This window comes from Physcomitrium patens, chromosome 4 (assembly GCF_059467195.1).
Source record: "Physcomitrium patens ecotype Gransden chromosome 4, ASM5946719v1, whole genome shotgun sequence".
In the NCBI taxonomy this organism is placed as follows: Eukaryota; Viridiplantae; Streptophyta; class Bryopsida; order Funariales; family Funariaceae; genus Physcomitrium; species Physcomitrium patens.
The window spans coordinates 5,642,235-5,668,524 of NC_143413.1; the positions used below are offsets into that span (position 1 = coordinate 5,642,235).

A 26,290-nucleotide genomic window follows, 5' to 3' on the forward strand; every position below is an offset into this window, starting at 1 on the left:
ACGTGACCACACCGTCGCGTATTCGATACAGTTAGAGAGAAAGAGACAGTATAAAATACGGAATATGCGAAGATTCGTTGCCACGCCACGCAAGGCCGAGCGCTGTCACCGCGCCATGTCAGCATCGCCGCGCATCACCGCGGAGGAGACGAAGCAGAGTGAGGGGCCAAGCCAGAGGCCAAAGATTCGGGGGCCATGAGTGGGGAATCCACGCTGCTGCTGCTGCTGTTGCTGCTTGCCGTCATTGTATTCTATTCTATTCTATTCTGCCCTCCCTTCCATCTCTTCTTAATTCCGCTTCCTAGTTGCTTCTCCAAATTCCTCCTCCGATTCCTCATTTTGTGTCAGCACTTCATTTACGAATCTGCTGCGAAATTGCAGTTCATCCCGGTCCGGTGCATGGCTTGGCTTTGTTGCCGTCTTTTTTTTTTTTTTTTTTTTTTTTTTTTTTTCTGTCTGATTTAGTGCGTATCTTCTTGTTGGATTCGGTGTTTTAGGTGCGGTATCACTGGAATGTTGGTGGCGATGACCTTTTTGGTCTGCTGAGGTTGGAATTCGGGGTAACGGAGTGTGAGCTGGAGGAGATCATGTCTCGGCGGTTGGTAGTAGACGGTGGTGGTGTTGTTGTTGACGTCCGATGTGATTAGGTTTTGGTGATTTTTGATGGTCTGCGTGGAGTTGGATGGCATGGATGTTGGAGGTTGTGGGAAAGGCCGAGAGTGATTTCGAGAGAGCCGATTGGATGGGACACAGAAGCAGTGCTGGAATGCGAGGAAGAATTTACGTGGTGAGCGTTTGGCGGGGCACTTAGGCTCGGGCTGGTAGGGAAGAAGTGAATAATTCGACGTTGTAGCGACGTTGGTAAGCAGCAGCAGCAGCAGCAAAGGAGGAGGCGGCCGTATCTCGATGAATATTATATCAGCTACCAAGAAACCTACGAACCAGGAGCAGACATCGATCTTTGATTTTGAGAAAAATGGGAAGGTAGGCATGGCTGTGGAGGATAGCAGTGCTGACATGATGTTCATGGATGGCGTGGAAGATCATCCGTCAACTGGCTCGCGTCCGGTGTCGGGCATGAGTTTGAGTAGCAGCCCCGGCGTAGGGACCACGGCAAATTTGTCACGGAAGAAAGCCACTCCACCACAGCCCGCGAAGAAGTTAGTCATCAAGCCCTTCAAAGGTACTTTTTGAAGTGGGCTTTTATTGACAATGATTTGAGTTGTTGTGGTCGTCCTTTATTTATTTATTTATTTATTTTTTTATTCTCTTGTTTGATTTGAATTTTGCAATTTTCTGTGTTCTTTTGGGTGATGGTGAGCTAGCGTACATTCTCTGAATCGCATGGGTTTTGGATGTGGCCGTCAGGGTAGAATTTTCGTAATTCTGTGTTGGGAATGTTGACAGAACTTAGCTTGATGCTTAGATACCTTGTGTAATGTGTCTTCGTGGCATAAGTTCTGACGTCAGTCATGGTTGTTACAATTCAAGACCATATTGGAAATATTTTCTGCTGCTGCAATCACTGGTGATGTTGGATCGGAAGCTCGGAGTGGTAGGCTTTAGTGAGTTTCTAGCAATTATTTCTGTTGAGTAGAAGTTATTTCTGTTTCATGTTGTAATGATACATTTGTGATAACTATGTAAGGCGAATTGGTAAGCTGAGCATATAATTCATGGAATGTTGGTAAAACAAATATTTTATTTCGAGGATTTCATGAAGCATGTGGAGTTATGGGTTTGGAGTAAGAAGTATTGCAGAAGTGTCGCCAGAATTGCCTAGAAGTGTTAGTTTTTACGAAACCGTATGTTAGGCTGATGGAACATATGTGTCGAATATGTTGTGACATCGAAAAGCATACTTTTAGTAGGTGGACCGGTTGGTCAATGTTGTTCATGTAAGCAGCTGCTAAGTAATTTTTTCGTTGTCACATTTAGCGTTGGAAGGTGCCTTGCATGGAATCTGTCGTAGTCATACTTGATATATGTTCATTTAGTCGTGCTTAGTGGGCATTTAGTCAAAAAGTTGCAAGTTATGTTTCACATCGCCCTTTCTTTGAGTTCAGTGTCATAATCTCTCAGCATTAGCTGTGAATATGCATTATGCACGCCCAAAGGAATATGAAACAGGGTGTTTCTTCCAATCCTAGGGGTTCCTGATGTGCATCGTGATTTTTAATATAGATAAACCAAAGCTGCCAAAAGATTTTGAAGAGGTGACATGGGTCAAGATCAAGGAAGCTGTTACCGCAATTCACTTAAAGCAACCAGTTAATTGCAGTTTGGAGGAACTATATCGGGTATGTAGTTGATTTGAGTTTTATTTTCCAGTGTCTGGTGCTGCTATCGGTTGTTTCAACCCGACTTGGCTTATTTTGTGAATGATTACTAATTTTGTGAACTAAAAAAGTATGGTGATTGTTTGGAACCTATTCCAAGGTAGGAATATCGGTTTAGGTATGAAAGGCCGTGCAACTAATTATCTGTGTAGCTGAAAGTTCCATTGTGTATTTTATTTCTTTGTTTTCTGAAAAAAATTGTGAAAAGTGTTTTTTGAAGACATGTTTGTGAGCCAAAAAACACGTCTTCAAAAAAATGCTTCTTTGGAGTCAGGCTTGGAACATTCACATTGTTTATGTAACTTCTGGAATTACATGGGTTTTTGAGACGGGAAGCTGTGGCCGTGTTGCAGGCTGTTGAGGATCTCTGCCTTCACAAGATGGCAGGAAATTTGTACAGGAGATTGCAGCAAGAATGTGAAAGTCACATTTCAGTGAAGCTCCGAGATCTTGTAGGGCGCAGTCCTGACGCTGTAGTCTTCCTGTCTCATGTTGAAAGTTGCTGGCAAGACCATTGCAACCAAATGCTTGTTATCCGAAGCATTGCGCTCTATTTGGATCGTACATATGTTATCCAGAATTCTGGTGTTCGTTCCTTATGGGATATGGGTTTGCAACTTTTCCGCCGCCACCTTTCAGCCTGCCCAGAAGTCGAGTCTAAGACTGTCTCTGGTCTTCTCAAGCTTATCGAGAAGGAGAGGTGAGGTCTTGTGTCAAAACTTGAAGTGATGATTGATGCGGCCATTGCTAGATGCCAGACACGGCAAGTAGTCACAATGTATGGGCTTTTGAGGGATGTTTTTCTATTTGAGTATGATGCAAATTATGAGTCAATTTGAAGGAAATCTGTCACTTTTTGCTGTGGATATGCTGGTTATATTTACATCTTTGTTTCACTTGTTTTATTTTTTTGAAAGGTTTGGAATGGAAACTTATGCGTGGGTTTGTCCTTGTGTGCAGGATGGGAGAGAATGTGGATTGGAGTTTACTAAAACACTTGCTGCGCATGTTCAATGCTCTTGGTATATACTCGGAGACATTTGAGAGGCCGTTCCTAGAATGTACTGCTGATTTTTATGCAGCGGAGGGGACACGCTTTATGCAGCAAACAGATGTCCCCGATTATCTTAAACACGTCGAGGTAAGTAGACTAGCTTTTGAACCAGTAAAAAAGTTGAATGGACAATATTTTAGTAAAAATCTTCACTCATCTTAAGTCTTCTAACGTACCATGATTTGTGGACCTCGAGTACATCTTCTGAGATTTTATTTTTCGTTGTCCAGACTCGAATTCATGAGGAGTACGAGCGATGCTTGCTCTATCTGGATGGAAGTACTCGGAAATCTCTGGTGGCTACTGCCGAGAAACAACTTCTCAGCCGCCATACGACTGCGATTCTGGAGAAGGTGAACAGTAGGGGTCAAAGATGTATTTTTAGATGTCAGTTTTTTCAGGATTGGGATGTTGATACAATTTTGTGCTCGCCGGGGGGTCTTGTAATTGCATATAGCATTAGTCGATTCAATGTGAAAGATTTCATGGTTCATCATATAACATACTGATAATATTATCTTGTAAGAAATGCATATAATTTTCACTTTGGAAAGTGCCCAAGCTTCATGCTCTTATGACATAGCGGAGTCGATAGCTGAAATTTTGTCGTGATTCTTTAATCATATTTTGCGGTATAAATTCATTGAGCTATAGAGGTTTGTTGGATGTGTTGGGTGTTCTGATGGTTCCAGGGATTCAGTATGCTTATGGATGCAAATCGTGTGGTTGATCTTCAAAGGATGTACGTGCTTTTTGCACGAGTAAATGCTTTAGAGTCCCTCAAGATGACCTTAAGCACTTACATCAAAGCAACAGGCAATAGCACTGTGATGGATGAAGAAAAGGATAAGGACATGGTGTCTTGGCTTTTAGATCTTAAGGCCCGACTTGATGCTATATGGGATGAGAGCTTTTCTAGAAATGAAACTTTTGCTAATACCTTGAAGGATGCATTCGAGCATCTGATCAATTTGCGTCAGGTAAATATAATTTGCAATTGTTTACCGATGTTGAAGTTTTGAGGTTAACACTTATCTTGTGCGTTCGTTGTCACGTTAATAAAACGGTTTTTATCCTTTCATTGTTTTGACATGTTGCAAATTCTAGTGAATGTTAGGATTAAATTGATGAAATGTACTGCTGGTAATTTTGTTTTCAATTGGATTTGAGTTACTTGTTATGTTTCCGAGGGTCGATGTCGGTTTGGAATTTTAAGACTGATTACTGTTGTGTGGTGGTGCTCAGAACCGGCCTGCTGAGCTTATCGCCAAGTTTATTGATGGAAAGCTGCGAGCTGGCAATAAGGGAATTTCAGAAGAGGAGTTGGAAGGCATCCTTGACAAAGTGCTAGTGCTTTTCAGATTCATTCAGGTATTCTTAAAGCGACATGGTGTGCTCTCGAACTTATATTTAGCTTTCGATTTTCACTTACCGTGATTATACTTGGAGTTTCATTTACCGAGACTTCGTATATGGTGCTGACGAATCATGTTTTGCATTTCGAATTTATGGCGGCTGATGTACTATCAAATGTACTTGGTTGTACACGCTATTTGTTTCACATTATATGTTGTTTTTTAAAACATCTTTTCTATGGTAAAATTCAGGGAAAAGATGTATTTGAAGCTTTCTACAAGAAGGATCTAGCCAAGCGCCTGCTTCTAGGAAAGAGCGCCTCCATTGATGCAGAGAAGTCCATGATATCAAAGGTATCAAATAATAGGAAATCCAGAGTTCCTTAGCACAGGAATTTAGCTCAGTATGGTGGTCTATGTTCTGACGGCGTATGTTTATATCTTGAGGGACGGTTTGACTAGTGTGCGTGTCTTTGTTTCCTTTTTATATCTTATCTAATGTTAGCCTAAAACCACTCGTGTACCATTTGGCCTCATGGGTGTTATTCGAATTCATTACTGCATTGTGTTTCCAGCTCAAGACAGAATGTGGAAGTCAATTCACAAATAAGCTGGAAGGGATGTTCAAGGTAAAGGCTTCATCTCCTGCAGAACGCAACTTGTTGATTATGCTACACCTTTATTTCTTTACATTGGTTTTCTAACTCGCAACTCCTTTGCGTTTAGAAAGGTGGATGTTAGTAATTACCATTATTTTGATTGTTATTTAGTTGTGAGGTTCGTAGTGATGTAAGGAAGTATTGTGTCTTCGTGACGAACCAACTGATACTAACTCTGTTGTCCCTTGTTTATGTAGGATATTGAGTTATCACGAGAAATCAACGAATCCTTCAGACAATCTGCTCAGGCACGGCTGAAGCTTCCATCAGGAATTGAGATGAACGTTCACGTTCTCACTACTGGGTAGTGCTTTCGACTTCACGAAGCTATGTTCAATGTTTTAATTTTATTTACGTTTTACACCTGAAGGAATTAGTGAGTGTGTGAACACTTTTGTTGTGATAAAATCTAACAATTTGTACTTATAATCTTTCTGCTCTTTTTGTTTTGCAGGTATTGGCCTACATATCCACCTATGGAAGTTAGGCTTCCGCACGAGCTCAATGTGTACCAGGAAATATTCAAGGAGTTTTACTTGAGTAAGCACAGTGGGCGACGTCTGATGTGGCAAAACTCCTTGGGTCATTGTGTGCTGAAGTCTGACTTCCCCAAAGGAAAGAAGGAGCTCTCTGTTTCTCTTTTCCAGGTAGGAATATATATATTTTCTGAAATTGGTTCGAGACTTTAGGGTGCGCTGATGATATGATTGGTTCTGTTTGTTGTGTTTATCAGAAACAATACATTCTGGATGCCTCATTTGACGTTATATTCTTTTGTCTCTTTACAGACTGTTGTTCTGATGCTCTTCAACGATGCCCAGTCTTTAACCTTCCAAGAAATCAAGGAAACTACTGCTATTGAGGACAAAGAACTCCGCAGAACTCTGCAGTCATTGGCCTGTGGTAAAGTTCGTGTTTTGAACAAGGTACAGTGTAAATCTGAAGTCTACTATACGGTTAGATATTACAGTCGTATTACATAGTCCAAGACATGGATGCCTGGGCAAGAAGCTGTCGTTGCTTGACGTCTTGCTGTATTAGTGCTGTGCACTTTGAATGATTAGATGCTTCCATTTCCTGAAGGTTAAATTTGTATTTCGGCTGAATGATACTGGCATTGGTTTTAAAAGATAATTGTCTTTTGTTTGTTTGTTTGTTTTGTTTTGTTTTTTTTGTTTTTTTTTTTTTTTGTGAATGTAGATACCAAAGGGCAGAGAAGTGGAAAATGAAGACACATTTGTTTTCAATGAGGACTTTGTTGCTTCCCTTTTCCGAATCAAGGTACTCTTCACTTGCTTTTTATCCTTCTGACCTTGTTCTGGATTGTTAAGTACTTCTGTATCGGCCAACTAACTCGGGAAAAGTTTGGGATCTTTTGTTTCAGGTTAATGCAATACAATTGAAGGAAACTGTTGAAGAGAACACCACAACAACAGAGCGAGTCTTTCAGGATCGCCAATACCAAGTATGAAGATTATAGACATGAACTTGTTTTTTTATCTCTTTTCAATAGTTCACTCACTGCATTTTATTTATGATGTACGTGGAATGGTATTTTTCAATTGTCGTGTAATTTTCCTGATTTTGTTACGATCTTGAGCGGTTGGCACAGATTGATGCTGCTATTGTGCGAATCATGAAAACGCGCAAGGTGTTGAGTCATACATTGTTAATAACTGAACTATTCCAGCAGGTGAGGATTTCATTCCTGGAATTATGATTTAGAATCTTTGGTTTACTTGTGCAAATAAATGATAATGTAAATAATCGCTGTGAAAATGCCGATTTCAAAAACTTTGTCGTCCAACGCATTTGTTGTTACTTCGCAGCTCAAATTTCCAATCAAACCAGTTGATTTGAAGAAGAGAATCGAGAGTCTGATTGACCGGGAGTATCTTGAAAGGGACAAAGCCAATCCTCAGATTTACAACTATCTCGCTTAGATAATTTTAGAACTGGTAACGTAATCTTGTGGACTTTGTTGGTCATTCTGGGGGGCAGAGTTTGCTATGTAGAAATCCCCCCTCCAGTTTCTGTAGAGAACTTTTCTTGCACACACTATCATGTCTTGTTTAGAAGTGAACACTTTCAACATGCATATGTTGATGGGTTAACGAAGACCGGGATTGTTTACATACACCAGGGATACCAGTTTGTGGTTACTTGGTCCGTAGGGGTTTGTGGTGGAATCTAATGCTTCTGCCTGGCACGTAGGAGTTGCTGTTCCCGGAAGAGCAGGAAATTCTTGTTAGATCAAGAAGCAGCTTAATCGTTCCTTCGCTGGTTGATGCTGATCCTCAGAGAGTTTTGACCCTTCGTGATTCAGTTTCTTAGCATTTGTAGAGCTTATTTTCAGCTCCTATCCAGCTTGCGGAAGCATCCCCTTTTTTTCAGTCGTTTCTGGGAGATCGTTGTAGAACTGCGTCCTCATTACTCATGTATATTATCACGCTCTTTCAATCATTTGGGTGTTTTCTTTTTCTTGTATCACTATTGTCTCAAGTTCAGTATTTAGAATATCTGTTCTGATGGTTCATGGAGTTCCATGTAGCTCGTGTATTTTTCTATACTTGCATTGGCCGAGTGTTCTTAATGGATATTCTTTTTGTTTTTGTTTTAGTTTTAGTTTTGTTCTTTTTTTAATCATTCCTTTATGCATTTTTATAAAAAATGCTAAACTTGAAGAAAACATTACTGTAGAGTTCTTTAAAATTCTGTCGGAATTATGACTTGGAACGGTCTTCTGTTGTTGGTGATCGTCCGGCGATTGGTTTATGAACCTGAGAAGAAGGAAGGTGTTCAACTCAGACTGATGGGGGTCGCAATTATTGAACTAAACTGTTTTTGTTTGTTTTTCTTACGTTGTATCTGCTATGAAATCTAAAATCACTGATAAAAAGACATCAAAAATCGTTGTAGTTGTTTTGAATCGAACAAAATAAATAGTTTTGAAAGTCGTGACGAGTTGTTGGTGACATGACAACATGCGTAGTGAACTAAAATTCCATTTTTGTTTGTGGAGTATTTTTTAAAATAATAGATAGATATAGAATTCATAATTTAATGCGACTCTGTTGTCAAACAAAATGTGGTAAGATTGGTTTAGGTGACAACAAACAAAGAAAACTTCAACGTCTGAATATCTGGATGCCATGTCAAATTCTCATCGCGCCTTGGTGCTCTGGCGTTTTTCAATCCATGTCTCTGAAATGCAGTAGTAGCTTCAACAATTCCGAGTCAACAAGCACGGAAGCGTTTGGTTCCAGGTCGCGGATCCTCTCTATCGATGCTGTCGTGGTGGCTAATTTCGGTAAAATTGTTGCGTCCTGACATGGGTTTTGTCGCAACACATCAGTTGGATTACGCCGCGACGATCAAGAATCTGCTCTCTGCTCTGCGGATAATTGGCGTGTGATCTTCTAATGCTCACATGGTGTGCCTGAGAACCCGAAGAGTAGATGCCCGATTTTGCATGGGATTGCAGACATCTCCTCCTGAAATTTTGCTCAGGTATGGGCTGCGGGTAGTATTGTAAACTTCCCTTCGAAACTTTAAGGAAGAAAGATGCTCTTGCACTGCCTTGGGTGGTCATTGCCACTTGGATTATGCAAGGATCGTAGACTCTTTACTTTGATGCAATACGCCAAAAGAGTTCGACTGGCCCATGACGAGGACCCTCAAGGTCACTTTGAGAGGCTGAGATCATTCGCTTCCCGGAAAGTGGAATTAGTAAAGGTAACCTGACGGCTCTTATGACTGGCTATGGTGTGCAGTAGGCTGTGCTTGTAGGGGAGCTCTGACCAGGGGCTTTTGGTTTTTTGGATGTCTAGTAGGGGGGTTTTTGTTGCAAGCGTTCAGACTCTGAGAACGACTTTTGTCGTTGGAGCAGGTGGTTGTAATGGCTGCAGCCTACTTGCCTTCGCCTTGCTCTCTCCGCTCGACATGGAGCGGTAATCACAGGATTTCCCGCCGTGGCGTCGGTGTGCCAGGTGCTTTTTCATTGCCATGCTGCTTTCTTTCCGTGCATCTCCACTAGTGATACTGTGATTGACGTTTGCTGCAAATGTAGTAGCATCCGCTTGTGGGTTTCACTGGATTCCTCTTTTTAAGCATGCTTTTTGTTTGAAATCAGGCATTGAACCTCCACAGTACGCGTTGCAGAGGCGAAATCGTTTACAAGCTAATGAAGGTCCTGAATCTGCTGCAGGTGCAGAGGTACGATGGGGGATCGACTCAACCTTGCCGTTGAAGAAATTGGGCTGTTTTTCGAGACCGTCTCGGACCCATTTTTCTTTCAAGAAAGCAGGACGATGGCGGCGAACAGGGACTGTTCGCGCACGATTCGACTTCCGTGGGAACAGCTCTGAGCAGACGAGAGAAGAAGATGCTTCCATCCTTATGGAAATGACAACTCTTGTTGATGAGCTCTTGAAGCTGAAAGAAGTCGTGAACGAAACTAACAAAGGAGTGGGTGCTGATGTTCGAAATAGAGTGGATGTCTTGTACAACCGCGCCACACTGCTCAAGTACTCGGCAGAAAATACGATAGCTAATGGTGGCCGTGTCCCAGTGCAGCTCACAGCAACCTTGAAGGTATTTTTGTCCTCATTTTACACACAATGCCTTGATGAGTTGCTTTTAATTCTAGCTAATTCAGGGGTTGGAGCTTGCGCATCGAAGCTTGCGCCTTCTACGCGCACGTCCTTTAAGAGTCCCATTTCGTGCTCATTTGAAGTATCAAAGTTGTGAGGATTTTGAGTAGTATTTGTGTTTAACCACCTAATTGTTGCTACATTCCATGCGTTTAATTTTCCAAATGTTGATTAATGAATCTTTGATTTCATGTGAATAGGGCTTACAAAGAGAACATGCCTCTGTAGAGAATATTGTCCGTCTTGCGATGAAGGCTGGACCAGTTATTACAGATGTTGAAGCTCCGCCAAGCAGTATTGACTCCTTTTTAAAGGAAGCAGTCAAGGTAACAAAGTTGGAGGCTAGTGGTAATGATACTCAAATTTCGGCTATTGTGCTGAAGGAAAAGGAAGACGGAAATGCGTCTGTGTTTGAATCACTCACTCTAGAAAGCTCCTTGAAAACAGTGGAACAGCCTGCAACATTCGGGACGGAGGGGTACGTGATGAGCGCACCGGCAGCAAATGTAAGGCCGCTCATCTTGAGGGATGCCATAAGGTTATTGCTGTGATTCTTTTTGGAGAAAATCTCAATGGTCTTCGTGCGCTTTTTGAATAAGCAGGCTCGTAGCAGAATTTATTGAATCTTTGTGATACCGGGTTAATTAAGTGTCTTCCTAAGCCCGAAGGGTACGGCAGGGTTAAGGCCTCTCTCCCTTTGTCTTATCTTGCTACTACAACACTTGACCAGTACCTGACCAGTCATCGTTTTGCAGAATTCGTCACTACTTGCAGTCTTTCGAGAGGAGATTGAGCGCCGGGTGATTGAACAGGTGCGGAAGTTTTATTTAGTTATTATCTGTTAACTTAAATTGAATCAATGACCTGCGCCGGATTTTTCACTGTGCTATAGAAACTGGACGCTGGATAGTTCTTTGTTTATGTTGCAGAACTTAGGGTTGGTGTTTTTCTAGAATCTTACCTGTTTGCTCCTAAGTATTCAGCTCGCTCGGAAAACGAAGTTGACGGAGCCTGAGCGGGATGATGGATATCTAACATCCGAAGGTCTTAGACTATTTCAAGTAAGATTTCCACTGCTGTCTTCTCTTACAGTCTTAATCAAAATGCAAAATTAACACATTAAGAACGATGTTTCAGAAAAAGGCTTCACAAAAGATCTGGACGTAATCAATTCGATTGAGCGAAACCCATTGTCTCATTGCGCCTGCAGCCAAGTCCTTGAATCAAATTGTGAGTAGTAGCTGTGCCAAGTGGTAGCCTGATTCTTTCAATAATCTCAAATGCAGGCTTGAGTGTACAACACAGTCAGCCTGCTTTTCAGCAAGCAACTTGGCCTTGACTGAACTGGCCATCTTTCGTTCTGTAGAACCTCCCATTGAGTGGAAGGATGTCAACAAAGCGTGAAAGGAAAGCTGAAAAACATGAAGCGCAAGCAGCAGATACATCCAGCACTGAACTCGATGCTCCAGAAGCTCGGCCTTTTTTCCTTCAAGAATCGCAAGAGTTAAACAGGTAAGTTTGAGTAACTCAACTATCAAGCCATATTAAACTGCGATGTCTTGTGCATGCATGATTAACTATCCAGCACTAGATCTCACAGAACCCCCAGCATATATTGAATAATTATTTTCGACTCCACTGCGGCTGCAATTCTCTCAATATTCTCCATCTTGTAGGGTATTTGATATATTCGTTGAAGGGGAAAATGATAGTTGTGGTATATTTAATGCGCTTTGCGCATAATCAGTTAACTATACATATCGTCGTAGTCAAATCTAGTTTTTGCCTAAAGCGCAACTGCCCTTCTATTGTGCTGTAGTTTGGCAGATGAACAGCAACAGTCAACGGCAGTTGAAGCGGCAACCAATTCGAAAGGGAGAGAGAAGCTGCTAAGAAACCTAGCAACATTGGAACAATTGTTGTCAGCTGCTCAAGAAGACCCAGCTAGAGCAGAGAAAGCAGAGGCGCAATTGCAACATTTGACAGAAGAGATAGTGGCTACGGTGCCCTTGGATGTACATGAACAAGTGGTGAGAACCTGAGTGGTTTTAAGGTTCTCTTCCGCTTTTAAGAAGAGTGTGATAAGGAAGTGGCTCCCTTTTGAGGACATTTGGTCGGTATCTTGGAGCTCTAATTCGTGTTTTTATCTGGAACAGGTTAGGCTGGAAAGAGAGTCACTGGTGGTGGCTCGAACAAAGTTAGCTCAAGTCACAACTGAATTGAGGGAGAAGGAAGCTATGTTAGTTGCACTGAAGCAAGAAATGATAACTGAACAAAAGAGCCTTCGGGATAAAGTAAGGATCTTCCCTGTGTGTTATGTTAGACGGAAGAATCGAGTTTACTGGATATGTCATGTGCATTTGAATGTCAGAGCGGTAGACTCAATTTTTCAGGGAAAATGTATCCAGAGGTATGCTCGAGTCATTATGATGCAGGTGTTCGTCAAAAACTGAACAGGATTTTTAACAATTGCAGCCCTCCCCAACCTAGAGGATTTAATGTGACATGTATCGTGGAAGATTAGTAAGCAGTAACTTTTTTTTTTTTCATTTTGGGTCTAAGTCGCGATTATTGTGAAATACATGATGAATGCAACTGTCGGATTTTATAAGATATCCTTCTTTCTGATGAGTTGCGTATTGTATCTCCGAAGGTGAGGGAGCTATCCAATGAACTCTCTGAGCGAATAACGCCGGAGGAAGTGGAAGTTGCTGTTAACAATGCGGTGCATGAGTTGGAGACGGAACTGCGAAAGACCTTGAAGAGGGCAGAATCCATGAAGCTAGAGTTAGAGGCCAATGAAAACCTTCTAAAGCAGCTGCAGCAAGAATGGAATGCGGAAAGAGCTAGTTTATGTAAAGAGCTTGCCAATGTGAAGAGGAAGTTGACGGAATTACAGATGGAACATGCTGAGGACAGGGCCAGATTCATCGAAGCAGCAGATAAGGTGTGTAGATATACTTTCCATAGGAGCAGGTATTGTTACAAACTTCTCCTTACAATGGTTACGATTCTTACGGATTGTGCTTTTTTCAGGTGAATGAATTAGAGGACTCGGTGATCAGATTGCAGAATTCAATGATGGAGGCTGAAGAAGTCAGGAAACATAGAGATAGAAGTGTTCTTGCGACGGTGAAGTCGTTAGTTGCAGACATGCTAAAGACAAAACGAGCACAGACGAAGAGCAGAGCACTCAATTTTAGGTTATCAGAAGCTTCGAAATCATTAGATGTAAATGACAAATGTGAAGTCGAAGATCCCGAAGCACAACAACTGAACTATGCTGAAGATGTGCTGGGATCGATGTTTTCTGGGGAGAAAGCTACGGCACTGGAGGCTTTCTTCATCATGATGGGTGTTCTAATACAACAAGAGAACGAGAAAATGACTACAACCAATCTGCTATCAAGGGAAATTAGTAATGGCGCAGCATTTGGCGGGTCCACCGATGGCATCCTCGAACACGATCTCAGTAACCTGAGGAGCTCTAAAGGTATGTTCTGTCAATGACGTGATAATGCATGTCGGCTTCGAAGTGTTAATATTTTCAGTCTCGTTCTTGAATTTTATCACCATCTCTATTCTCCCCCTTAATCTTGACTTTCTGCACTATTGTAAATTAGTTGGTCCTTCTCGACTTGCATGTTTGAAATACATGTGCGACCTTCAAATGAGATGTGGATAGTTTTTAGTTAACTTGAGCAATCTGTAAATCGACAGCAAGATGGTTGACATCCACTTTTATGATACTAGATGTGACATATGGTGTTATGCCGGTTTGCAGTTGACGTAAAAATGATCAAGCCCACCATCACCTTGTATTATGAGAGCAGTTGGGAGTTTGCTCATCTTCACTACTCGGCTGATAATTCCGCGTAAGTTGATATTAACGATCTGAGACTTTGACATGTGAAACTTTGGAATTGCGTGAAATAGAGATGTCAAGAGTTTTAATGTTGCTCTGAAAAGGAAGCCAGTGTTAACGTTTTAGAGTCTTTTTTTTGTAGATGGACGGAGTTGCCTGGTGTTTGCATGCGCAATGAAGTTCTCGTGAACAACGTGCCAGTTAAGGTAAGGTGGCTACTAGTACAGAATTTTGTGCAACACTCTACCATGCTGTTGCCAGCGTTTTAAGTAGTACACGCGCTAATCCTGTTATGGCCACTTGAGTGTATGCTTCGCCGCACCTTTCATAGTCTATACGCATGTTAATCTAAACAATTCCGTCGCACCTATGTCCATCACTTGAAGTGAACGCAGACGTTACCATCGAATATTTTGCAGGTTATAGACGTCGAGGGTAATTCAATTGAGTTCGTTTTGACGGATGGAAAAGGCTCTTGGGATTGGTAAGATAGAGATTCCTTTTGATACCTATTGACGTAGATGTCTTGTCTCCACTCCAGTTTCTTTCCTATTGTAGGTTATTTTAAATCAAATATGTTGAAAATTGTTTAGCTGAAGCAGAATAACAAGAGTCCTTGCAAAGGTCAAATAATCATCAAGTGAAGAATTTGAGGGAATTGTTTGATGATTAGAATCAGGTCTGCAGCGCTTTGAATATCTTAAGTGAATGCTCTAATTTTAAGGAAGAGCACAATACCCTTGGCATTGAAGATATCCGATTACTGATATCGTAGAAATTTTCCCTGGCAGTGCCCCAAGCAAAGAGAACTATCACATAAGAAGCAGCGGCACATTTTTTCTGTCCTCTGGACTCATTGAGCAGAGGACATGATACTGCTGTTCCGGATGGAGAAACATCAGTTGATCATTTCTCCTTTCTTCACGCCAACCGAAAAGGATGTCTAGCAAGCAAAGGCAGCGTGTAGATTCTTTATTTAGCCGGCACGGAATTACCGAGTGACATCATCATCAGAATATTATGTATATGCCATAGAATAAGCTGTTAGTTGTAAATTTGTACTTCAAACCTGTGAAGTACTGTTTGAGCAAGAAATTACCGAACTTTAATTTTCATCCCAACATGCTCGTTCACCGCTCCAGATCTTAAACCTCGGCAACCTTCGCATGGGCCGATTTAAAATGCCTTGAGAAGTCCCTCAAATAAGCCATACACTCTTCATTCCTAAAACAACGCCCAACTTCTGGCCACTGTACGAGGTTTAATGTGCACGCCGGTGGAATTCCAATGAGCTCAATGACTTACAGTGAAATATCGATTCAACCCAACTTGGCTGCCGAATGTAGTCGCAGTAGTGAGCAGAGGAACCAATAGCGACCCAGCCGCCTATTCTGATCCAGACAACTCCAAAGAAGGAAAACCGTTGAGTGCGAATGGCAGGCGGACAATCATGATGACGAGCTTGTGCGTTGGTCTCTCGATCTGCAAAATGTTCCCCCCAGATTAAGCCTGACCCAGCAACCAGGGATTGGATTAACCACAGACTGTCACGGGTAATGTGACGAAGCGGTAAGCACTGTAGCGCCACCATATGCCGGTGAAGGGAGAACGGAAATCACGAGGATGAGATCCTAGACTAGGGGAAGTGGGAGAGAGAGAGAGTGAGAGTGTGGCGTAGACTATGAGTCACGGCGGCATAAGAGAGCTGATCCTTCGGACACATCAGCGATGGACAAGGCAACCAAAATGAGGGAAAAGCTGAGGTGGAAAGTGCTGCGGATCGTGGTTGCGGTGACTCATTCTGTCCCCAACCCAGCACTGTTCCAAGGCCTTTGAAGACGCACACATGCCAGCCCTTGACATCCTGATTCTCCTGATAATGCTGCTGACCTGGTGGCGTTTACCGTGTGCTTCTTCGCCAATTCATCCCCCTTTCGTGTTCCTCTCTCTTGCTCATCTTCCGTTTCTGGCTGCAAATCATCGCATTCACTGCCGTGTTTACAGGTCATCACTGTTGCGGTTTGGTGCAGTTTCCTGTCTTCTCGACACAAATTGCAAACTTGATCACTTTCACCAAAACACTAATCTTTCGTGCTTCAGTTCTGCTGCAGTGGTTGAGTTGGTTGTGATCAGCAACGGAAAGAGTTTCACCCTCATCAACTTCTACTTCTACTTCTTCTTCGTCCTTCTCTACTTCCTTCCTGTTTCGCTCACATGCAAAAACTGATTCAACTGTGCATGGAGGCTCCACCCAAATTCTTCCAAAATTGTTGTGTCAACTTTACTATCATGCAAAATTTGTGGAAGAGCGCTCACCTCGTTGCTGCTTTGTGGGTCCACTTGAGATCGAAGAAAAGAACTGAATCCCATCCATCCATCCATCCATCCATCCATCTATCCATCCATCTATCCAAAAGAGATCTGAATCCCATCCATCCATCCATCCATCTATCCATACATACATACATTCATCTATATATTCATCCATATCTCACCGTGGAATGGTTTTGAGAGCTGACACTGTTCATGTTTGTTCCTTTTATAACTATGGGAAAAATAAATAAATCTTAAGAAAATGGGAAAAAAATAATTTAAAATAAAAAATAAAACAAATACTCTTCAAAGAGATCTTTGCACTTTGTCAGAAAATTCCATTTGTGTATCCCCAAAAATGAATATTTTCTTACATTGGGTATTGAAAAGGTGCCGTTTGTTCCACATGACCTTGGCCCTAGAAATGCATTCCTTTTGGGTCTCCATTCTTGTAAAATAGAAAATAAATAAATAAATAAATAAATAAATAAATAAATAAATAAATAAGAAGTTTCAAACAAAGTTTCAATAAAGTTGGGTTTCTTGTGTCTTCTTTTCACTCCCCACATATCTAAAACTCAAGGAACTAAAAATATGCGAGATTTTCCTTTGACGATTTGATTATTGTTGTTGTTATTATTATGGAATGAGATAATGCATCCCTCGGTGCAAACTCCTTAAAATAACCAAATCTGACATGGCAAGTCAAATGGGCCAAGTTGCCAGGTGGGCACCTTTTGTGCTTACCCATGCTTTAACTGCATGGACCCTTCCGACGTGGAACGACCGGGCCAGTCTACGTGGCCAAAGTTACCATGTCCCCCACAAATTCCATACAAAATTGCCTCCCTTATGAGGCCATTACTTTTACGTGGGAAAACAGTTCCTCACCTTACCAGTTGGTGTTTGAAAATCATCACATACGTAATGTTGGAAATATATATAAATAAATAAATCTAAACACATAGTTCCAAAAAATCGTTGTTACAAATTAAATTAATTAATCGAGTAAATTCTTCACTTTACTCCTAATTGTGCAATTCTATTTTGACAAGTTCAAGTTTCTTCATTTAAGCAAAAAGAACACAATCCACTGTCCAAACGGGGTCATTATTCAATGCACTGTTTCTAAACGACCACCGGACAACATCAACGAAAAAAAAAAACGAACGGAAATAGTTGAATTACCACTGAACGACGTCAACTAAAAAAAGACAGCAATCGTGAGAACGACGAAAAGTCGGAGGGAGAGGCGTCGGGTTCTTTTACTCGTCAACCAGAAAAGGGGGGTAACTTGGAATAGGAGGTAACGCGCAGCCGACGACGAAATTTACCACCGCCGTCGAGATAATGGTGAAATATCGACGGACGAACAGACGTAGGGAGGGGCGGACGGACGGAGTTCGGACGGAGGGAGGGAGGGGAGGGGAGTAATAAAGGATGGCGAGAAGCGGCGTCGAGTCTCAGCGTCGTCGACTTGCAATTGTGTGCGAGTGTGTGAGTGAGTGTGTGTTCTACGTGGTGCTGGAATCCGTTGTTTCCCCGCTGTCTTCACTCTGATTGTGTCGCCACCTTTTGTTTTTTTATATGTATTATTCCCCCGCCCTCGCCCTCGCCCTCGCCCGCGCCCTTTCCGTATCTTGTTGCTGTTGTTGTTGTCGTTGTTGTTGTTGTGGTTCTTGTGACTCCCAAGTCCCATGCAATTGCAAGCGAGCGTAGGACCAGGAGTAGTAGCAGTAGTTGTAGCACATTGAGATCAGCAGCAGGCAGCTAGCCCCTGCTTCACCACTTTACCATGTCCCTCTTGTCACGCTCACGCTCCTCTTCCCTGCCTGCTGCTTGCTCCTTGCCTGCTTCCTCTATTTATCCTCCATCTGCATCCAGCTTTTCTCCCATCGCTTCAGCCATCGTCTCTTTTCCTTGTGCCGGCAACTCCCAGGCTCTGCTCTCCTCGATTTCGTCCTAGTGTGCCGTGTAGCTTGTAAGTTCCTTTCATTGATCTGAATCCAATCCAGCTTGTTTTGCCTTTTGCTTTTTTTTTTTGTTTGTTTGTTTGTTTGTTTTTTTTTTTTTTCTCGGTTGGGAGGGAGGAGGACATTTCGTCTTCTGCACATCTCCCTGCGTTGAGTGGTGATTGTGAGTTTAGCGTTGTAGCTTTGGTTTGTGATTGGATTTCAATTGAGATTCATTTCGTCGCTGCTGTAGCTTATTACTGCAATTTCTCTATTTTTCTTTTTTCTTCTTACTTTAATTTAATTTGATTTAATTTATCTTTCGAGCTTTACGTGAGCAGTAGATCTTGACGTAGCGTTATTGTGTGAGAGGTTGTCCTCCTCTGTGGGATTTTGCGTACTTGAGTTGGAACGAGATGTGATGATTTGAATTGATTGTGTTTGGTTGTTGTGGAATTGAATCTAGCGTGGTCATTGCTGTAAAAGCGTCGTCCTATGTTAGTGATCTTTGCGAAAGATCACTGCCTCGTCTAAGGTAGAGTTGTGTATTTGACGGGTATTAAAAATCCATGAGGTTACTGGAAACAATTGTTTGTTGAAGTTTCGTTCTCGTACATTTGGTCCTCCGATCATTCCGATTGAGAATCAGAGTGGGAATCCATCGGTTGAAGAGTTTTCATCACATTGCTTGTCAAGAGGAATCTGACTCATTACAGTGGGGGTGACAGGCCAATAATTTTGTTGAGGAACATTCTAAAATTCACTACTACGATCATGACAATGGCAATTCGCTTGATAAAAGGAGCCTCCTCCACGCGGGGACCGTTTGCGCTCTTATGCGCAGCTGCCGGTGCTCGCATCCGCTACTCGACTGCCGCCGCGGTGTCTTCTACCACCACGACGGTTACTTCTACTACCACGACACCTGCTGGACATGGCGCCATTGCGCATGGTACAGGACATGCCCCAAAAGCAACTTTCTTTCCACTCGGATTGGGCGATTGAACTTTTATTTTTGCTCGTTTCTCATCATGGACTTACAAAACACTTTGAGGAATGTTTCGGCAAATCACCAGTTTTGGCCGAGCCTGTCGTGCAGCTGACGGGGCGTTCAATGATGAAAACTGTAAAAAAAAAGTTAGTGATTGTCGATTGACTAATTTCCTGGATCACGCCCATTGTGCAGGCGATCCATCATTTTTGGAGTCTGTGGACATTTATTTTGACAAAGCTGCTGCAATTGCCTCCACCACCCCAGACATTCTTGCCCAGATAAAGGTAGGTTGAGCTTTCACGCGTGCTGTTCTACAATACTTCGAACGAACGCTGTTTGATTCTTGCAGCCATTGTATTATCCATCTCTTTTGCTGGATCAATTGTCTAATTTTTTGACAACCTCTCGAAACCCAGCTCGTGATAGCTCAAGAGCTGGCTTTTAGCTGGAATGAGAATTTCAATTTTTCGCTCAAAATTTAATTATCAAATTTGATCGAATTTATAGGGGATTTTTCAGAATTTCTCACTGGCGCTTGCTTTGACTGGTATTGAACAGGCTTGCAACAATATTCTGAAAGTACAATTTCCCTTGAAGTGCGCAAATGGCACTGTGGAGCTCATTGAGGGTTATCGCGCACAACATTCACACCACCGTCTTCCTGGTTAGTTCTTAGCCATACTTCTCATGTGTTTCTTTCCTATCACTTGCTGTATTCCTTGGCCAAATTCGTGACTAGGTTGCAGTCAGCGAATAAACGTGTTCGTCCTTGCGGATATCATTGTTAATAAATTGAAATCCGTGAACCACACCCTCTGTGTATCTCACAGTGAAAGGAGGAATCCGTATGGCCCCAAACGTTGATGCCGATGAAACCATGGCACTAGCAGCTCTTATGACATTCAAATGTGCCGTTGTTGATGTGCCCTTTGGAGGTGCAAAAGGTGGTATTAAAATCGGTAATCTCATTAACCATTCATCTTCTAAAAGTTGCTTAACTATTTTCCTCTAATTGAGCTGCTCACTTCTGTGTCAATCTCGAGTATTCTCTCTTTGTACTCTTGTAAGATCTCCACTGAAGGGAGACGTACACACTATGATAAAGATGTTCCGGTTCATATATGGAAAATTTGACCATCATCTGGTGTTTTACAGACCCAACGAAATATTCTATGAACGAGAAGGAAGCTATAATAAGGCGGTACACCAGCGAGCTTGTGAGGAAGAACTTCATTGGACCTTCCATCGTAAGTATCTGAAGAGTCACATGCAACGTTGTCATTGAGCAATACTGAAGTTTTCAAGTATGTCGGAGGAGTTGGTTGACATTTTTAATTGGCTTCTTCCTGTGCAGGATGTACCAGCTCCTGACTATGGGACTGGTCCCCAAGAAATGGCATGGATTAAAGATACTTTTGAGCACCTGCAGCCGAATGATATTAATGGTTCAGCTTGTGTAACTGGAAAACCTTTGGAGGAGGGAGGTATTGATGGAAGGACAGAGGCAACGGGACTAGGAGTTTTCTTCTGTTTGCGGGAGTTTCTCAATGATGAGGTAGTTCTGCAACTAGAATTCTTTCGATGTTGTGCGTCTTGATCGACACAGTGGCTTGGCTCAGTTCTTCGTTTTGCCAGTGATGCTATTTGCAAGAAATGAAGAGTGAGAAATAAATGTGGAATATGTTGTGGATGGCTTCTAAAACATGCGTCTTTCAACGATTGCAGACCCTGGTTGCTAGGTTGGGCATGACGAAAGGCATTAAGGGGAAGACGTTCATCGTACAGGGTTTCGGGAATGTAGGTCGTCACACAGTCGATGTAAGCAAACAATCAATCAACATCTTTGTTTGATGTTTGAAAAGACTTGATAATGTACAATATATCGTGTACAAATGCTAGAGTTGGGAAAGAAGGAATCTTTTAATTATTGTTAATGGTTTCTAACAACATGATCTTCTGGATAGCTGACACTTTTGTGTGTCCTCTAGTACATACATGGTGCTGGAGGAAAAATCATTGCCATTGCTGAGGCGGATGGAGGCTTGGTGGACGAGTCGGGGGATGGCTTGGATATTCCTGCCGTGAAGGCCTATCATAAAAAGAAGGGAACAATCACGGGATTTCCCGGCGCTAAGACGGTAAGATTTTCTGGTAAATTGTCAGAGTGAAGTAACTAAGTTGACTGATCTTTCTGTGAATTAATTTTGCAATCTCTTACGGTCAGTTGCAAATGGAACGAAGAGTAGACCATTTACTTTTGATTGATGAATGTGCAGATGAAATTTGCCCCAAGCATTTTAGAACTTCCTTGTGACGTGCTGATACCTGCTGCCCTAGAATCACAGATTCACTCTGGAAATGCAGGAAACATTAAGGTACCGTCTGGATTCAATTGTGTTAACTTTTCGATTTTGGGTATTGTCTGTTTTGATGGTTTGAGTGGTGATATCTGTAGTAGGGGCTAGTTCAACCTAAGTGGCTTCTAATGACACTAAATATTTTTCGATTTGAAATTCCAGGCTAAAATTGTGGCGGAGGCTGCAAATGGCCCAGTTACTCCTTTGGCAGAGACGATATTGGAAGACAACGATGTGGTCATCTTACCTGATTTATTGCTAAATGCTGTAAGTTTTCTGAAAATATTCACTTTCACCTGAAGAAGCTGGTAATGACAATGATTGGTTCTTCTTTGACGACTTGTCTGTATGTTTAATTTCAGTCATCTGAAGTACTGTTGCAAAGTCGTGAATTTGAGAGAGAATCTTATTTGTGCAGGGAGGTGTGACAGTCTCATACTTCGAGTGGTTGAAAAACTTAAACCACATTCACTTCGGACGCATGAGTAAACGCATGGAAGAGAGAGGGAAAAGAGTACTCATTGATGCTCTGGAGAATGAGTTCGGAAACGGCCATAGGTTCTCTGACACAGTTCGAAGCCAAGTCGTTAAGGGGTACATGTTCTTCTCTTTTGCAAGCTGAAATTTTGTACAACAGAGTTACTATGTGTAAACCGTGTGCTTGACTATTTACTATAGGCTATCACAACCTCTCGCGACTAATTGCAACTTTCTGTTTCTGTATGCAGGAATACGGAAGTTGATTTTGTCTGGTCTGGCCTGGAGGAAACCATGTTGTCGAGCTGGGAATGTGTGAAAAAAATAGCTGAAGAAAGGGTAATTCCCTCTTTTTTTAAAAAAAAACAACATGCCTCTTATTTCTCCTTGGACTGTGATTATTGCAATGCAGTGCTTCGTGGTTGTTTCTTATACAGTTGAATTGTTATATCCCTATACTGTAGAATTGAGTCTGCTTAAGCTTAGCTCTCTTCAATGTCTCATTACGTATCAAACGAATCTCAAGAGCTAATAGATTCTTCTAATTGTGTGCAGAAGTGTAATTTTCGCACAGCTGCATACTTGATTGCTATTGAGAGAATTGCGACCTGCTACCGGGTGAGCGGTATTTTCCCTTGAAGTTGGAGGTGTGCCACAGAATCCAGGCCTTGAAGCAACATGGTCTAGAAGCAAGGGCTTGTGCTTCCCATGTCAACGAAGTCCTTCAAAATAGATTTGGCCTGATCAATCATCCTAGAGAGTTTTGCTAGTACATTCTTTCATTTATTTTTACCAGTATTCTGCCAAATGCCAGGATATCTGTGCTAAAGTCAACTCTTGTCTGCTGGTTCCAGTAGTCAGTACTAGGTGCAGTTGCATCACTAAGAGTGCGCACACACAGCTTCTGTAAACACACAGATTCTAAATTACAACGTTTTGTAAAGACCAACATTTGTCTCTTTGTTTACTACACTGTTCAAGCCAGTATGAGGTCGGTCTTTTGCCCAAAATCTCACCCTAGCGAAACTGTCGAGATCCTATAACTATTAACTGGAGTTTAAATTGCCGAAACTTTATTTGGTTTAATTTGGTCCCTAGTCAAGAGTTTTTTTTTTTTTTTTTTTTTTTTTTTTTTTTCTTCTCATTTGCATTAACCACGAGTACTTTCAAGACGCTTTTCGTATGTGCCCAAGTGGAAAGTATTTTTTTTTTCCTGAGAGCACAGACAAGAGAGTGGCCACGTGGAGAACCCAGAGAACGAGCCGAGCTGGCAATGGTGACTCAGCATCTCTATGATCCGAACACTTGTCTGTCATTCAGCATCTCCAGCACCCAGAATGCGCATCTTGGCTTTTCTTCTTTTCTAGTTGTTGTGAAAGCTCCACCGAGACCTCGATTGTGCTTTTGCTCTGTTTCCCCCCCTCTCTCCCTCTCCCTTCTCCTTGTTAACTTGCCCCCACTCTGGGTTTCGTAATCTGACGAAGACCCACATCTTGATTTCACGGTGTTTGGGGGGAGATGGGTTACAAAGATGGTGTCACCAGTGCGGTGGATTCAGGAGAGGAGCGTCGGGCTGTGCCTCCCTATCAAGGGGACGTAGAGGCGCCTCTGTTGCCTGCGGAGGCCGCGGGGTCCCCTCCCATGCTAGAAAATGCGCCGCGCACCACGGAGAAAAGCACACTGCTCTACATCTGCGCTGTTTTGAGCCTCGTTACTGCAGTGGGTGCGTTGCTTTGTATGGTGGTGAATCTTGTCTCTCTCCTGCGGTCTTACGACTATCGGGGTTTCGACTATCGCGTCAGTGTATGTGTCCTCATCCCCCTCACTTCTGCCCCCTCTTCGACTGTTTGTTTCGTTGTCGCTTGACCGTAACAAGAGTAGTAATTCTTCCTCCCTTAAGTCCGAGGTCTATTGTGTTGATTTATTGAGAGCAGGTTCCTTCCATTCTGCAATAAATCGAATGTTTCTACGGCCTGCAGCAATATGTACACCTTGAGCCCCATTGGTAGCTAAAATTTTGAACTTCGGCATTTTGTTCTGGTAATGATGATTGGACGCTTGGATCGCAGGAACGACCCTGTGATTAGTTTTAATAGTTGAGGATGACAATTCGATTAGATTAAAGCCCTGTCTAGCACGAGGTTTGGTGCAAGGATTCTCAACATAAGTTGCAGATTCTTGTTACGAGTTTTAGCTGAGTGTAGACCAGGCTTTGAGAATTGATTATTTGCCTGTCTACGTTGTCCAATCCAGAGTTTGTGGTGTTGCGAAGGATATGATCGTATTAGTCAATTCGCTTATCAAGATTTTTCGAATTGTACGTGTGGCAGGTGTTCATTGGCATCCTGCGATTCTACGCAGTAGCTTTTGCTTTGCTGGTGGTCATCGCTGAAACAGAGTGGGTACCCATCTTCAGATTTTGGAAGGTATTCAATCATCTCCGTGAAATTTCCCTGGCTTTTGCTTGTGTGGTTTGCCTTAGAATCGAAAGTGTTTCTGCTGGTGTTCATTGTACATCTGGCAAGCACCAATTTTTGTGAGTTATTTATTTATTTATTTTTAGTTTATTTGCAAGCGTTAGGTCTATCCTGTCACAAATCACACAGTTTTCTTGCTCTTTGGTAGCTTTTGTAACTGAACTGTAACTCTTTCAATCTGCGTGCTTAAAAACTTTAATTTATTTCTTCTTACCTATGCCTGCTACTTTCGAGTTATTTTGACTCTATTAAGGACCAAATTAAAGCAGTCAACCACAAACCCAGTTGTACTGTGTCTATTACTTCCACAGACAGTTGACGGTGACATCAATTCTTACTAAACTTCATTTTCAGGTACTGGAGTACTGGGTAGGGCGCGGCACTCTCCAGATCTTGTGAGTATTCTTGAGAAATTTTCTGCGCGGTCTGTTTATTGGGTTCAAATCAGTTGTGTGTGTAGAAAACAGCCTATGACATCGTGAACGTGGTCATGTCTGAACCCTAAACCCTGAAACCTGAGTCCACTATTAGACCTGGACGTGGTTATCTTCAAAAGACTTAGTTAGTGGTACTTCATAAAACTTGATTGGTAAAGAGATTGCAACTAGATCACCACCTGTTCCCAAGTCACAAAGCAGACACTCATTCTTGTCGTACAGCGTGGCAGCTTTGACAAAGGTGCTGGCCCGAGCAAGCGGCGAGACGGGTGCAGAAAGCATATTGCACAAAATAGCTAGCTGGTGGCTACTGGGATGTGGAATCGTCTACATTGTTGCTGTAAGTTTTCTTCGCCAGTCACAACAGTACTGCGTTTTGTTACTTTGATTAAATTCATGACTTGAGCTGGGAACTCCCACCCCTGCTGATTCAATACACGGCCTGAGAGATCTTGCAGTGGCTCTCAAATTTCAATTACTAACAGCTTGTCTGTTTGTTCTTTTCCAGGGATTATTGTGTCTCGGAGCCGTGAAACGCAGTTACATGCACAAAGATAATTGGCGAGAACAAGCACAAAGAGACCTAGAGGTATTGCTTTGTTCTGACCATCAGTTCTAGAATAGATAGTATTCCTGACGTTTGTCTTAGCTCCTCAATGCTTGCTCTATTTATATTAACTTAATTGCTTGCTTTTCATGACTCTGACCAGGAGGTACATAGACGCCGGGCAGAATTGGAAGCTCAACTTGAAAGAGGGCATTAAGTTTCACAAACCTTTGCGACGTATTTAGGAGTTTATTCACCATTGGAACGAAAGGAACAAGTTTTTTTCGTGGTTTCACTTTGAGTGGCATTAAGGACGAAGCTGATAGTTTCATGCCTCGACCAAACTTGTACAGTAGACAGCTGCAAACGGAATGAAGCGGTCAACATTGATGCCGAGTATGATGTCCGGTGTAACTCTGTAGAGATGCAGAGCCGCCGAATTGTAACTTAAGGGTTGGAAAAACCTCGAAATCATATGTATATTTTGCGGGAAACCAATGCCAGTGCTAAATAATAAAAAACTAATCATCAAAATCCTAGGTAGCCTATCAAAATGTAATCGAAGCAATTACTTTTCATGAATCTTCTTCAACAAAGTTAAGCGGAATCAGATTATTACTAAAATGCTCATGATATTCAAAGCAAGACATTCCCCGACTTATAAAGTATTCGGTTTACTTTGGAGCACCCACCAGCATCCACCGCACATTGCTATTGCAAGGGCTTTCAAGCGCCATCATGCACAAAACACGATGCGGTTTTGTAAATCGACAGGGACTTTGCTCATGAACAAAAAAACCAGAGCAGTAAAC

General features: G+C 42.2%; 4 protein-coding genes across 8 annotated transcripts; all 4 read left to right on the forward strand.

The window, feature by feature from the left end:
* Positions 1-273: 273 nt before the first annotated feature.
* LOC112281185 (cullin-4) lies at positions 274-7,897 on the forward strand. Its single transcript, XM_024517427.3, has 17 exons — positions 274-390; positions 498-1,183; positions 2,185-2,300; positions 2,693-3,039; positions 3,300-3,480; positions 3,624-3,746; positions 4,086-4,373; positions 4,639-4,764; positions 5,001-5,102; positions 5,324-5,377; positions 5,605-5,711; positions 5,862-6,054; positions 6,196-6,333; positions 6,608-6,688; positions 6,792-6,872; positions 7,020-7,100; positions 7,237-7,897. Exons 2-17 carry the CDS (start codon positions 907-909, stop codon positions 7,348-7,350), a joined length of 2,409 nt encoding a protein of 802 aa, XP_024373195.1. The 5' UTR covers positions 274-390; positions 498-906; the 3' UTR covers positions 7,351-7,897.
* Positions 7,898-8,661: 764 nt separating this feature from the next.
* LOC112281183 (uncharacterized) lies at positions 8,662-15,045 on the forward strand. 5 transcript variants are annotated; one of them, XM_024517421.3, is made up of 15 exons: positions 8,662-9,142; positions 9,297-9,396; positions 9,540-10,000; positions 10,260-10,565; positions 10,815-10,871; positions 11,043-11,120; positions 11,426-11,571; positions 11,879-12,089; positions 12,216-12,353; positions 12,713-13,006; positions 13,096-13,552; positions 13,844-13,934; positions 14,067-14,130; positions 14,344-14,408; positions 14,716-15,045. In XM_024517421.3, exons 1-15 carry the CDS (start codon positions 8,972-8,974, stop codon positions 14,795-14,797), a joined length of 2,721 nt encoding a protein of 906 aa, XP_024373189.1. In that variant the 5' UTR covers positions 8,662-8,971; the 3' UTR covers positions 14,798-15,045. The 5 variants fall into 5 exon arrangements, with proteins under 5 accessions (XP_024373189.1, XP_024373190.1, XP_090105711.1 ...); XM_024517422.3 differs by having other exon boundaries at positions 8,866-9,142; positions 9,615-10,000; XM_090249585.1 differs by having other exon boundaries at positions 9,030-9,142; positions 9,241-9,396.
* A 2,632-nt stretch (positions 15,046-17,677) lies between these two features.
* LOC112280836 (uncharacterized) lies at positions 17,678-22,966 on the forward strand. Its single transcript, XM_024516711.3, has 14 exons — positions 17,678-17,738; positions 18,918-19,141; positions 19,376-19,467; positions 19,742-19,847; positions 20,014-20,142; positions 20,339-20,430; positions 20,538-20,738; positions 20,909-21,001; positions 21,172-21,321; positions 21,460-21,558; positions 21,703-21,807; positions 21,959-22,134; positions 22,269-22,356; positions 22,573-22,966. The coding sequence occupies exons 2-14, from the start codon at positions 18,964-18,966 to the stop codon at positions 22,654-22,656; spliced, it is 1,593 nt and encodes a 530-aa protein (XP_024372479.1). The 5' UTR covers positions 17,678-17,738; positions 18,918-18,963; the 3' UTR covers positions 22,657-22,966.
* Positions 22,967-23,423: 457 nt separating this feature from the next.
* On the forward strand, positions 23,424-26,012 carry LOC112280839 (uncharacterized). The gene is made up of 6 exons (XM_024516720.3): positions 23,424-23,820; positions 24,348-24,443; positions 24,849-24,889; positions 25,154-25,271; positions 25,440-25,520; positions 25,642-26,012. Exons 1-6 carry the CDS (start codon positions 23,536-23,538, stop codon positions 25,693-25,695), a joined length of 675 nt encoding a protein of 224 aa, XP_024372488.1. The 5' UTR covers positions 23,424-23,535; the 3' UTR covers positions 25,696-26,012.
* Positions 26,013-26,290: the final 278 nt, after the last annotated feature.

What these genes read in the sequence shown, in the direction of transcription:
- LOC112281185 (XM_024517427.3), top strand. Translation starts at nt 907, where the DNA reads ATGAATATTATATCAGCTACCAAGAAACCTACGAACCAGGAGCAGACA. An exon ending in AGAAGTCCATGATATCAAAG is followed by an intron (nt 5,103 to 5,323) that starts GTATCAAATAAT and finishes TTGTGTTTCCAG; the next exon opens with CTCAAGACAGAATGTGGAAG. An exon ending in GTTCACGTTCTCACTACTGG is followed by an intron (nt 5,712 to 5,861) that starts GTAGTGCTTTCG and finishes TTTGTTTTGCAG; the next exon opens with GTATTGGCCTACATATCCAC.
- LOC112281183 (XM_024517421.3), top strand. Translation starts at nt 8,972, where the DNA reads ATGCTCTTGCACTGCCTTGGGTGGTCATTGCCACTTGGATTATGCAAG. An exon ending in TGAGCGCACCGGCAGCAAAT is followed by an intron (nt 10,566 to 10,814) that starts GTAAGGCCGCTC and finishes ATCGTTTTGCAG; the next exon opens with AATTCGTCACTACTTGCAGT. An exon ending in TGGATGTACATGAACAAGTG is followed by an intron (nt 12,090 to 12,215) that starts GTGAGAACCTGA and finishes TATCTGGAACAG; the next exon opens with GTTAGGCTGGAAAGAGAGTC.
- LOC112280836 (XM_024516711.3), top strand. Translation starts at nt 18,964, where the DNA reads ATGACAATGGCAATTCGCTTGATAAAAGGAGCCTCCTCCACGCGGGGA. An exon ending in AAAAGGTGGTATTAAAATCG is followed by an intron (nt 20,143 to 20,338) that starts GTAATCTCATTA and finishes GGTGTTTTACAG; the next exon opens with ACCCAACGAAATATTCTATG. An exon ending in GATTTCCCGGCGCTAAGACG is followed by an intron (nt 21,322 to 21,459) that starts GTAAGATTTTCT and finishes ATGAATGTGCAG; the next exon opens with ATGAAATTTGCCCCAAGCAT.
- LOC112280839 (XM_024516720.3), top strand. Translation starts at nt 23,536, where the DNA reads ATGGGTTACAAAGATGGTGTCACCAGTGCGGTGGATTCAGGAGAGGAG. An exon ending in GAATCGTCTACATTGTTGCT is followed by an intron (nt 25,272 to 25,439) that starts GTAAGTTTTCTT and finishes GTTCTTTTCCAG; the next exon opens with GGATTATTGTGTCTCGGAGC. An exon ending in AAGCACAAAGAGACCTAGAG is followed by an intron (nt 25,521 to 25,641) that starts GTATTGCTTTGT and finishes GACTCTGACCAG; the next exon opens with GAGGTACATAGACGCCGGGC.